Genomic DNA, 12,617 nt, shown 5'->3' on the forward strand with positions numbered 1-12,617 from the left:
GTGTCTAAATTCTCATGCTTATAGATTATATACCCTTACCAAAAAACAGAATCTCAAGAGCGTTTATAAGATACAATTTAGTCTCCTTGTCTCCACTCTCCAATCTCATCCCCTCCTGGTATCATCAGCCAGTTCCCTGGTCACTCCGATCCATCCAGGAAACAAGGGACAATAATAGTGTAAATCCGCAAAGTATCCTAAGGGATCCCTTAAGATTAAGTCCCGGATGTGACGAAACGCGTCAGAGTGCGACGTTGGACGTACAATAGCAGGAACCGGAAGTAATACGGCGGCCATCTTGGAGTGGGGAATCGTGAGGACATCCACCCAGGAGCTGCGTGGCTATCCCCAGGCAGGGGAGTCTTTCTTGGAAATGCGCGATTGTCATTGTATACATGTAAGCTGATATATTAAAGTATATTTTAAAGATACTTTGCGGATTTACACTATTATTGTCCCTTTCTGGATGGATTTTCTGGGTTTCCTGGATGGATCGGAGTGACCAGGGAACTGGCTGATGATACCAGGAGGGGATGAGATTGGAGAGTTGGATCGGGGATCATCGGCTTGCTTTACAGCTTACCTTTTTGTGGAGCGGGTGCGGTGTCACCCCGTGCGGTCAGTGTCACCCGGTGCGGGCCACACCTGCCTCGGGACGCCACTGTTTGTCTCAATCCAGAGCACTAAGTGTCATTTCTGTCCGCTGCCTCCTTCCTCTGCTATCATCATGAGTCACTTCCGATGTGTTTTCCTGACACCAAGAGAAAAATGGTGACACGGGAGAGCACAGACTGTGATTGACAGCCTCAGCTCTGTTCCTGTGTGCTTGCGAAGGGGTTGTGTCCCTTCCCTCCAATCAGCTCTCAGAACTCTCCTCACTAAGTCTGGCCATATAATATACAATTCTTGTGAGAATTTTGCTTTAGATTTAACAAAAACCGTATAATATGAGGACAAACCTAAACAACACTTTCAGTTGTAGCCAATTAGGCGAACCCTTGCGCTACATAGTTGAAGGTAAATCTAAAGGATATTGGGGAGAAATTGAACAGAAAATTGCATAATGTATGGCCAGCCTTAGAGTAACTTCATCTCCCCGCCCCCTACCTTTCAGAGCTGAGAGATCCTGTGTAAATTCTGCTCTTTGCATGGATGTAGGGGAAAAGACGGCTGTAGATAAACAGGTGCAACTTATGTAGGAGGATCTGTTTCATCTCCCCGCCCCCTACTTTTCAGAGCTGAGAGATCCTGATTAAATTCTGCACTTTGCATGGATGTAGGGGAAAAGATTTCTGTAGATAAACAGGTGCAACTTATGTAGGAGGATCTGTTTCATCTCCCCGCCCCCTACTTTTCAGAGCTGAGAGATCCTGTGTAAATTCTGCACTTTGCATGGATGTATTGGAAAAGACGTCTGTAGATAAACAGGTGCAACTTATGTAGGAGGATCTGTTTCATCTCCCTGCCCCCTACTTTTCAGAGCTGAGAGATCCTGTGTAAATTCTGCACTTTGCATGGATGTAGGGGAAAAGACGGCTATAGATAAACAGGTACAACTTATGTAGGAGGATCTTTTTCATCTCCCTGCCCCCTACTTTTCAGAGCTGAGAGATCCTGTGTAAATTCTGCACTTTGCATGGAGGTATTGGAAAAGACGTCTGTAGATAAACAGGTGCAACTTATGTAGGAGGCTCTGTTCCATCTCCGTGTATCACCTGAGGCCAGTCACTTTACTGGGTATATGGAAGGGTTTACGACCAATTTAATGGTCAGGGCTCAAAAAATGAAGATAAAAATGTTTTTTGTCTTTAGGCAATTCTGAAATATTGCATATGTATGGTTTGTATTATTCTATCCAGCCTGCAGGTGGAGCTCTAAGCTCAATTTCACATGCTCTCTGGCATATGCTTTGTTATATAGAAAGCCTTTTGTTTCTGAGGTTCTACATTCCCCCAGCCCCCTGTATACCTACCTGAGCCTGATCTGGATCCAGTGATGTGCACAGGAACGGCGGCTCTCTCTTTTCTCTCCTTCCTCATTGACTCAGAGACAGCAGCAGGAGCCATTGGCTTCCACTGCTGTCATTCACAGCCTCAACAGGGGGGGGGCAAGACGCGCTCTGTGTGCGCATTTGAGAGCGAGCCCATATGTGTTCCTCCATAGCAAGTGGGGCACTTGGCAGGGAGGGAGTGGCCAGGAGCATCGGCAGAGGACCCCCAATGGCTGTGATTGACAGCAGTGAAAGCCAATGGCTCCCGCTGCTGTCTCTGAGTCAATGAAGAAGGAGAGATAAGAGAGAGCCGCTGTTCTTGTGCACATCGCTGGATCAAGATCAGGATAGGATTGGGGTTGCTCTGTGCAAAACCATTACAGAGTAGGCAAGTATCACGTCTGATTTTTTTTTTTTATTACTTTTAGAATCACTTTAATGGCTCAAGTTGAAATGAACACACAAACAAATGTATGGGTCAGAGGAATTAATCATCCCTTATCAAATGGCATGGGGGTTTAATTTTAATAAAGTCAGTCTCCAGGCACGCCGCGCGCTCTCTTTAGTTATCCCGTAGTGCTCTGGAAATCCTTTATCATGCATTACATTTGTATTTTTAAGCTATATACAGTTGTGCTCCAAAATTTGCAATAGGTTTTCTAGGGAATAAAGGAAATGGCTGATATTATTATTATTATTATACAGTATTTATAAAGCGCCAATAGTTCGCTCAGCGCTGTACATTACAAAGGGGGACAGAACATGTGACAGAACAATACCAATACAATGCAAAACATGAGGGGATCGAGGGCCCTGATCTTTCGAGCTTACAATCTAGGGGGGAGGGGATGGTGGCACAGGAGGAGATAGCTGTGGGGGATGGAGTGGTAGGAAGAGTGGAGGAGGTTGGCAAGTTAGCAGGGGGTGGGGTAGGCTTCCCTGAAGAGATGGGTTTTCAGGGTGCGCCTAAAGGAGAGGAGAGTAGGTGATAATCTGATGGGTTGGGGCAGGGAGTTCCAGAGGATGGGTGACACCCTGGAGAAGTCCTGGAGGCGGGCATGGGAGGAGGAGACCAGGGAACTAGAGAGAAGGAGGTCTTGTGAGGAGCGGAGTGTGCGTGTTGGGCGGTACTTGGATATTAGGTCAGTGATGTAGTTCGGGGCAGTATGGTGGACAGCTTTGTACGTCAGTGTTAGGATTTTGAATTTGATCCGTTGGGCAATCGGAAGCCAGTGGAGGGATTGGCAGAGGGGGGTGGCGGAGATGGAGCGGTTGGAAAGGTGGATGAGTCTGGCAGCCGTATTCAGGATGGACTGAAACGGGGATAGGCAGCGGCGAGGCAGGCCAGTGAGGAGGGAGTTGCAGTAGTCGAGTCGTGATATGATGAGGGAGTGGATGAGCTGTTTAGTGGTTTCTGGGGTTAGGAACGTGTGGATTTTGGCGATGTTGCGGAGGTGGAGTCTGCATGAGTTTGTTAAAGATTGGACTTGGGGCTGGAAGGATAGGTTGGGGTCCAGAATGACACCAAGTACTCTGGCCTGCAGGGCGGGTTTGATGGTGGGGTTGTTGGATGTGATGGAGAAGTCAATGGGGGGTGGTGTCCGGGCTGGGGGGGGGGGAAGACAAGAAACTCGGTTTTGGAGAGGTTCAGTTTAAGGAAGTGGAGCGACATCCAGTCTGATATGTCGCTCAGTAGGTGTGTGATTCGGGCGGAGACCGAGGGGGTGAGGTGGGGGTTTGAGAGATTTGTGTGTCGTCGGCATAGAGGTGGTAGTTGAAGCCGTGAGAGTGTATGAGTTGGCCAAGGGAGGAGGTGTAGATGGAGAAGAGAAGGGGCCTGAGGACAGAGCCTTGAGGGACCCATCTCTTCAGGGAAGCCTGAAAACCCAATCTAGGAGGGAGGGGATAGTGGTACGGGAGGAAAAGCTGTGGGGGATGGAGTGGTAGGAGGAGTGGAGGAGATCGGCTGTTAGGTGAGGGCGGGGTAGGCTTCCCTGAAGAGATGGGTTTTCCGGGTGATATCATAATGCCTGCTCTTAGGCCGGGTGTAACTTTATTTACAATGGTTGACAGTTCACTTTAAGTTGGCCATACATTGTAAAATAGTTTGGGTTGATACCAGAGATGGCTGGACCCCTTTCTGCTTGTCCATTCAGATTAAACCAAATTATTATTATTATTATTATACAGTATTTATATAGCGCCAAAAAGTTTGCTCAGCGCTGTACATTATAGTGGGGGACAGTACATGAGACAATACAGTAACAATACAATACACAAGGGGTCCGAGGGCCCTGCTCCTTGGACCTTACAATCTAGGAGGGAGGGGATAGTGGTACAGGAGGAAATGCTGTGGGGGATGGAGTGGTAGGAAGAGTGGAGGAGATCGGCTGTTAGGTGAGGGTGGGGTAGGCTTCCCTGAAGAGATGGGTTTTCAGGGTGCGCCTAAAGGTGAGGAGGGTAGGTGACAGTCTGATGGATTGGGGTAGTGAGTTCCAGAGGATGGGGGAAGACCTGGAGAAGTCCTGGAGTCGGGCATGGAAGGAAGAGACCAGGGAGCTAGAGAGTAGGAGGTCTTGTGAGGAGCGAAGAGTACGGGTTGGGTGGTATTTGGATATCAGGTCGGTGAGGTAGTTTGGGGCAATATTATGAATAGCTTTGTACGTCAATGTTTGAAGTTTGAATTTGATGCGTTGGGCAATCAGAAGCCAGTGGAGGGATTGGCGGAGGGGTGTGGCGGATACGGAGCAGTTCGTAAGGTGGATGAGTCTGGCCGCAGAGTTCAGGATAGCCTGAAGCGGGGATAGCGTGTGATGAGGTAGGCCAGTGAGGAGGGAGTTGCAGTAGTCGAGTCGTGAGATAACGAGGTAGTGAATGAGTTGTTTAGTAGTTTCTGGGGTTAGGAACAAACGTATTTTGGAGATGTTGCAGAGGTGGAGCCTGCATGAATTTGCCAACGATTGGACATGGGGCTGGAAGGACAGATTGGAGTCTAGAGTGACACCTAGAACTTTGGCTTGCGGGGTGGGACTGATGGTGGCATTATTGGTCGTGATGGAGAGGTTGGGGGGGGGGCGCGGGCTGGGGCGAAAACTAGGAGCTCGGTTTTGGAAAGGTTTAGTTTGAGGAAGTAGAGTGACATCCAATCTGAAAATGAAATCATTACTATTGGCCCCTCATGAAGATGTGCTTCCTCGCTGGCCAATAGGAATAGATAGAAGTGGGAGAATGGAAACGCTTTAACACTAGTAAGAAGGGCCAACATTTTAGCAATCAGAATGGCCATACGTGTGTTTTTAAGTTACAGTCATACGATGTATCCAATGAATCGGATTATGGTCGACAAGAACGTCCAAGCAACATCCACTGTCTAAAGATGGCCGAGAATTTTACAATCTGATTGCATCGTATCTGTAAGTCTCCTTTAGATATACCGAAGTAAACCGAGGGAGTGCCAAAACAATCAGTTATCCAGTCATGCAGTTCAGTTGATGTGCTACATATCTGTTAGTGGCTCTAATGGAGGTTGTACAAGCAAACTCTAAACAAACGAATGGTCCAACATAAGAGGACAAATTCTACAGGTCAAGACTCAGCGGTTCTCCTACACCTTAAGGAAAAGGAACATTCTTTTTAATACAGTGAGGTGCACGTTTTGGATGGAGAGATGGAAAACCATCTACTTCAGACTGGAACAACCATCACAACAGGGTTGGAAGCCTTCAACACCATCTGTTTTCCACATATAATGCCATTTTAACATCTCCATCCTGGCAAATTGACAACAATTCACACTTTCAGTCATGTAAATTGAAAACATGAACATCCATGAATATCAAGGATGGAATTATATAACTAGAATGGGGAGATGGTGGTGCCATGATTTTCATACCTCCTGTCTTCCTCTGGTACAGCTTCATCTGCCTTTCTATATCAGTTGGATCAAGTTGTTGGTGACACCTGTGGGAATATACATGCTGGGATATGTTCCTGACACCCATAAGAACTGAGGAAGTGGCTTGGACAAGCTATGAATTGTCTTCAACGGTAGAACAAGCCCAGTTGAGTTTGACTGACGCTTGCTAGATGGTCAAGCAGATTGTACTGTGTTGAACTTGTGAACTTTGAGTGCCAAAACAATCAGTTATCCAGTCATGCAGTTCAGTTGATGTGATGTTCTACATATCTCTAATGGACGTTGTACAAGCAACCTCTAAACAAACGAATGGTCCAACATAAAGAGGACAAATTCTACAGGTCAAGACTCAGCGGTTCTCCTACACCTTAAGGAAAAGGAACATTATTTTTAATACTGTGAGGTGCACATTTTGGATGGAGGGAACAACTGGTTCACAAGGGGTGTGAAGAAAACCATCTACCTCAAACTGGAACGACCATCAAAACACGATTGGAAGCCTTCAACACCATCTTTTTTTCACAAATAATGCCATTTTAACATCTCCATCCTGGAAAATTGACAGCAATTCACATATTCAGTCATGTAAATTGAAAAAATGAACATCCATGAACATCAAGGATGGAATTATATAACTAGAACGAGGAGATGGTGGTGCTATGAATTTCACACCGCCTATCTTCCTCTCATACAGCTTCATCTGCCTTTTTATATGAGTTGGTTCAATGTGTTGGTGACACCTGTGGGAATATACATGCTGGGATATGTTCCTGACACCCATAACTGAGGAAGTGGCTTGGACAAGCTATGAATTTTCTTCTGTGTCAATATTTTTATTGAAACGCAGATCAATACAAAACAACTGTTTGCCCGCGCAGGAGTTACAGCCCGATAGGTGAACAAATAACTAGACAGGCGGTATCTATAACACTTTTAAAGCATTACAAATAGACATAATGCGGTCCTGTGACCAAGGCCACAGTACGGCTTCAATGTCCCAGAAGCAAGTCCTGGGACGACAAATGGTAGATATTAATGTCATCAATCTAGCGGTTCACTTGAAAAAAAAAAAGAAAACAGAAAAGAAGAACCGGAGAGAAGAAAGCGGAAGAGAAAAAGAATCAAAGCCAGAAACGTAGAGAAAGGAGTAGACTCCTGCAGGTCTGGGTCCCAAATGAAATTTAAGAAACTCGTAGGTCCACCAAGGGCGCCAAACGTTCAAAAATTTACCATGCGAGTCACATACAATGCTGGCCATCTTCTCATACAATACTGGCCATCTTCTCATGTAACATCAGAGTAGTCAGGGTAATATTGACCTTATAGGAAGGGTCAGAGTGTGTCTGCCATGCTTTGGCTATAACCCGTTTGGCAGCTATGAATAGGTAGGTGGCTAATTTTTGTTGGTGAGCATATAACCCCACAATCAGGCAGTGTAGCAAAGTCGATTTTGCATATTTTGGAATGGGAATATGGAAGATGGAGTATAAAAGGCCAAATACTCTGGACCAAAACCCCTTTAGATGTGGGCATGACCACCAGGTATGGAACGTGTCACCTCGGAGTCCACAGCCGCAGAAACATCTGTCAACAAAGTCAGGATTTGCACTTGCAATGCGTATGGGAACCCAATACCATTCCAGAAGGCCTTTGTAGGCAGCCTCCATTGTGGACTTGTTGAGCAATGAGAAATAATTGACCATGCTTTAATCCAGTCCGCTGAGTCCACAGAAGCTGCCAGGTCCCGCTATGAATTGTCTTCAAAGTTAGAACAAGACCAGTTTAGTCTACAAGCAGATTGTACTATGTTTGTGATGGAAGTCACTTTGGGTGGGGGGCCCATGGAAACCAGCTCACTTTGGAGAGGTGCGGAGACCCCTGTCTCAGCTCCCCATATCCCTCTTATGTGTAAGTCACCCTGTGCCTGTTAGGGGCACAGGGTGATCTGTCCTAATATTGTGTAGACATGTCTAGGAGATAGGTGGGGGGTTGTGGATTGTTGGTGTTATGTGGTTGCATCCCATTGTTCTATTATTTCTCTTGCTTGGGAGCAAACTATTATGGGATGTATGTGTTTATGTGTATTTGCTTAGTGGGGGGTGTCTCCAGCAGCCCTCCCTCCTGATGGGACTGTCTGCTTGTTTAAAGTTTGAATACCTGTGTGTCTCTTGTTACTAAATGTAGATTGCCCCGCCCTGTGACATTATGCAGGGAGGGGGGATTTGTCCCCTGAGTGTATATATCTTGTATCTGTGTTCAAATAAACTAGTCTAATTTCTGGCTTACTTCAAATCTGTGATGTCTGTGGTCAGTGTTCGGACGGGGAAGCGATATTCTAACAGAAGCGCAGGCTGGGTCGGTTCCGTTACAACTTTGAACTTGTGAACTTTTTCAACCTAACCTATAAAACAAAGTATTGTATTTGACTATCTTAAGGCCAACTGCAGGCTAATGTGTAAAACGGGGGTTTCTGCCATTTACAATTTACAGTTCCTTGCAGTGTATGTTACTAATGGTATGATGATAGGAATGTTTATATTCATACACAATCACAGCGGGGATATTATTTTTGCTCTACCTTCTAATTGAGTTCATGTTCTTTTGATCCTTTGTAGGCGAGTGAGGGAACTGAACAGCAGCAACACAAAGAAATTCCTAGAAGAGAGGAAAAGAGTAAGTAGGAAATGAGTCACTGTCTTATTCTCCTGTGAATGTAACATTTGTGGCCAGCCATCCTAGGTACTTACCTTTCCACCTACACCAAATACTTCCAGGTGTACAGAGGTAGGTGGTGTCATCTGCTTCCCCAGTGCTGTGCTGATCATCTTTTAAAAACTCCTCCACCTCCTGATCTCATAAGTGTTCCTGCTTGAGATGCGTGAGAGATCCGGTCATTTGGTGGAGATGAAAGTTTATTAGAATTCTATTTTCAGTTTAACCCGTTCCTTCCCACAGTCTGTAGATTATTGTTCAGCTTCACAGTGCACCACGCAGAGGATATGGTCATCTACTTCCTCCCGTTGGCAGCTCGAAGCTGCTGCGCATGGTAGCCAATCGGCTTCTAACTTCAGCTTGTTCAATTAAGCTTTGACAATAAAACCCGGAAGCTGATTGGTTTCCCTAGATTTTGCAGTTTCCAGCTTTTGTAGATTATTATTATTATTATACAGGATTTATGGCGCCAACAGTTTGCTCAGCGCTTTACAATATAACAGGAGACAATACCACAACAATACAGTTCAATACAAGCGGGTTACTAGGGCCCTGATCCTGGGAGCTTACAATCTAGGAGGGAGGGACTAGTGGTACAAAAGGAAATAACTGTGGGGGATCGACTGGTTGGAAGAGTAGAAGATTCCATTATTAGCTGAGGGCAGGATAGGCTTCCCTGAAGAGAGAGGTTTTCAGAGATCGCCTAAAAGTGAGCAGAGTAGGCGATAGTCTGATAAATTGGGGTAGAGAGTTCCAGAGGATGGGGGAAGCTCTGGAAAAGTCCTGGAGACGAGCATGGGAGGAGGAGACAAGGGAGCTAGAGAGTAGCAGGTCTTGCGAGGAGCGGAGAGGACGGTTTGGGTGATATTTAGAGACAAGATCGGTGATGTAATTAGGGGCAGTGTTATGAACTGCTTTATATGTCAGTGTTAGTGTTTTGAATTTTATTCGTTTGGCAATTGGGAACCAGTGGAGGGATTGGCAGAGAGGGGTGGAGGACACTGAGTGGAGGTCAGTGGAGGGATTGGCAGAGAGGGGTGGAGGACATTGAGTGGAGGTCAGTGGAGGGATTGGCAGAGAGGGGTGGAGGACACTGAATGGAGGTCAGTGGAGGGATTGGCAGATAGGGGTGGAGGACACTGAGTGGAGGTCAGTGGAGGGATTGGCAGAGAGGGGTGGAGGACACTGAGTGGAGGTCAGTGGAGGGATTGGCAGAGAGGGGTGGAGGACACTGAGTGGAGGTCAGTGGAGGGATTGGCAGAGAGGGGTGGAGGACACTGAGTGGAGGCCAGTGGAGGGATTGGCAGAGAGGGGTGGAGCTTACAATCTAGGAGGGAGGGGCTAGTGGTACAAAAGGTAGTAACTGAGGGGGATGGACTGGTAGGAGGAATAGAAGATTCCATTATTAGCTGAGGGCAGGATAGGCTTCCTTGAAGAGAGAGGTTTTCAGAGATCGCCTAAAAGTGAGCAGAGTAGGTGATAGTCTGATAGATTGGGGTAGGGAGTTCCAGAGGATGGGGGAAGCCCTGGAGAAGTCCTGGAGACGAGCATGGGAGGAGGAGACAAGGGAGCTAGAGAGTAGCAGGTCTTGCGAGGAGCGGAGAGGACAGTTTGGGTGATATTTAGAGACAAGATCGGTGATGTAATTTGGGGCGGAGTTATAAATGGCTTTATATGTTATTGTTAATGTTTTGAATTTTAGATAACCCCTATTGCATGCTAGCTTCCAGAATGGATTGTCCCTGACAGCTCCCATCCTCCCTAAGGCTAGGTTCACATCGGTGCGGGTGGTGCCGCTGCGGATCCGCACAAAAATATGTGCAGCCGCACCACCCACACAGAGGAATGCGGAGCCGCGGATGGGTGCCCGAGGTTCCCATGCGGGCTGCATTTTCCAAAGAAGTGCAAAGACTTCTTAAGCCTAGGTTCACATATGTGTGGGTGGTGCTGCTGCGGATCCGCACAAAAATCTGTGCAGCTGCACCACCCACACAGAGGACTGCGGACCCGTGGGCGGGTGACATTAGTTCTAGTGGCACGCCGCCCGCACTGGAAAATGCAACCGCACTGGGAACCGAGGTTCCCATGCGGGCTGCGTTTTCCAAAGAAGTCCAGGGACTTCTTTCCCTGCGTGTCATGGGCACAGGAGTCCATTCAGAGGAATGGGCTCTCGTGCCCGTGCAAAACGCGGCCCGCATAGATGTGAACCGGGGGGCACTGCGTGTCCTAGGGCACGGGAGTCCATTCAAATGAATGGGCTCTCATGTCTGCGCAAAATGCGGCCTGCAGGAATGCGGAGATGTGAACCTAGCCTAAGGCTAGGTTCACACCTATGCAGTTTGTCCTTGATCAGTTTCTGCAGTGCTTTTTGTGGTGCAATTTGCATTTTTGCACATGGGTTTTTGCCGCGTTTTTGATGCAAAACGTGCAAAAAAACGCACTACATTCTTCCTTTCCAAAAAAACGCAGCAGGTGAAAATGTGGAGATGTGTATGTGTCCCATAGGAAATCATGTTAAATGGACTGTACTGCGTTTCTCACGTTTAGGCACTGTTCAGCATTTCAGCAGCCCCCGAACTCCCCCTAATGTTTTCCTATGTGTCCATGTACACATCTCCGTTTACAGGCATTTGAGTAATGCAGAAAACGTGCGTTCAGCAGTCGATTTTATCAGCGTTTCAAACGCAAATCGCTTCTAAACGCGGCAAATCGCGTTTATAAACGTTTGCTTTTTAAAATGTTTTTTTTACCAGTTCCCGATGCTGTCCAGAGCCTTTTTTCATCATGAAAAATGCATGGAAAGCGTTTTCAAGGTACTCAGATGGACAAAACACTGAACACAGGATGTTCTTACACATTGTAATGACCAATTCACACCTCAGACCTCTCCCACCCTTGGAAACAAAAGATATGTTCATGACCATTCACACCTCAGACCTCTCCCACCCTTGGAAACAAAAGATATGTTCACACCTCAAATTCCTCATGAAGACCCCCTGCCAGGTGCCCTTAATGACTCCCTCCACCAGACACCTTTCTCGCCCTTGGAAACAAAAGAAATGTTAATGAGCAACTCACACCTAAGTTAATCTCAACACATACTGCTGTCTCTGCTTCTACTCTCTGTATTTCTCTGAAACAGTCTGAAATAGTTAATAATTTACCACTTTTCAGTGCATTCTGGGCATTTGGGAGGTTCTCCTGTGCTTATCTTTAAAAAAAGCTTCTAAACGCAAATGCACATAAACGCATTATGCAAACGCAGCTAAACAGACATTTTTTAACCTACGTGTTCCAGCAGTCAGTTTCCATCGTTCAGAAGTGTCCCGTGTACATGGGGCCTTAGGTGTGAACCTAGACTAACATTTCAAGTTGTTCTGATCATGTGAGTGAACACATACATTCTGGAGGCTTCATTCACAAAATAAACCTTCAGCCTGCAGATGCTATTGCAGCCTGAAAATGAGGGTTCTATATTGTAATTGTCAAATAAAACTACAGTATTAAAAAAATACAAAATATTACACAAAGCGCGCTGGGCAGGGGGTTAATTGTTGCTAGGATAAATTTTACTTATGAGGGAGGGGTCTGTTGCTGGCTGCTGGGAGATCTTTTGTTGCTGACAGTGGTCTATTGTTACTTGGGTGGATCTAATCTTGTGGGGGACATTTTGTTGAAGGGGATTAATTGTTGGGAGAGATCTATTGTAGGAGGTGGCGAGTATTGCTGGCTGCTGGAGGGTCTATTGATGCTGTTGCTCTTGGGGGGGGGGGTCTATTTTTACTAGGGTGGTACTATTGTTGCTGCGGGGGGGTCTATTGTTACTGGCAGCAGGGGATCTATTTACTGCTTTTCTTGTTATTAACAAATTTCATACAAATTACTTGGCACCCAAAATAAAATTAACTTGGCTCTGTATTTTTTAATGAGAGATGAGTAGGGGGCGGGACTAAGGGATGGTGCTCGGGGGTGGGTAGGGGGCGGAGACAAGGAGTGGCT

General features: G+C 46.4%; 1 protein-coding gene across 3 annotated transcripts in view; it reads left to right on the plus strand.

Moving 5' to 3' along the window:
* PLCB4 (phospholipase C beta 4) overlaps nucleotides 1–12,617 on the plus strand; it is a 569,741-nt gene that overhangs the window by 545,379 nt on the left and 11,745 nt on the right. For all 3 annotated transcript variants that reach the window (XM_089687591.1, XM_089687592.1, XM_089687593.1), the window contains one exon: nucleotides 8,522–8,579. In XM_089687591.1, the coding sequence (XP_089543717.1) occupies nucleotides 8,522–8,579 (58 nt within the window). The remainder of the gene's footprint in view (nucleotides 1–8,521; nucleotides 8,580–12,617) is intronic.

The sequence above is a fragment of the Staurois parvus genome, unplaced genomic scaffold (genome assembly GCF_062004578.1).
Source record: "Staurois parvus isolate SC_StPar_1 unplaced genomic scaffold, SC_StPar_1.0 ptg000431l, whole genome shotgun sequence".
Classification (NCBI taxonomy): domain Eukaryota; kingdom Metazoa; phylum Chordata; class Amphibia; order Anura; family Ranidae; genus Staurois; species Staurois parvus.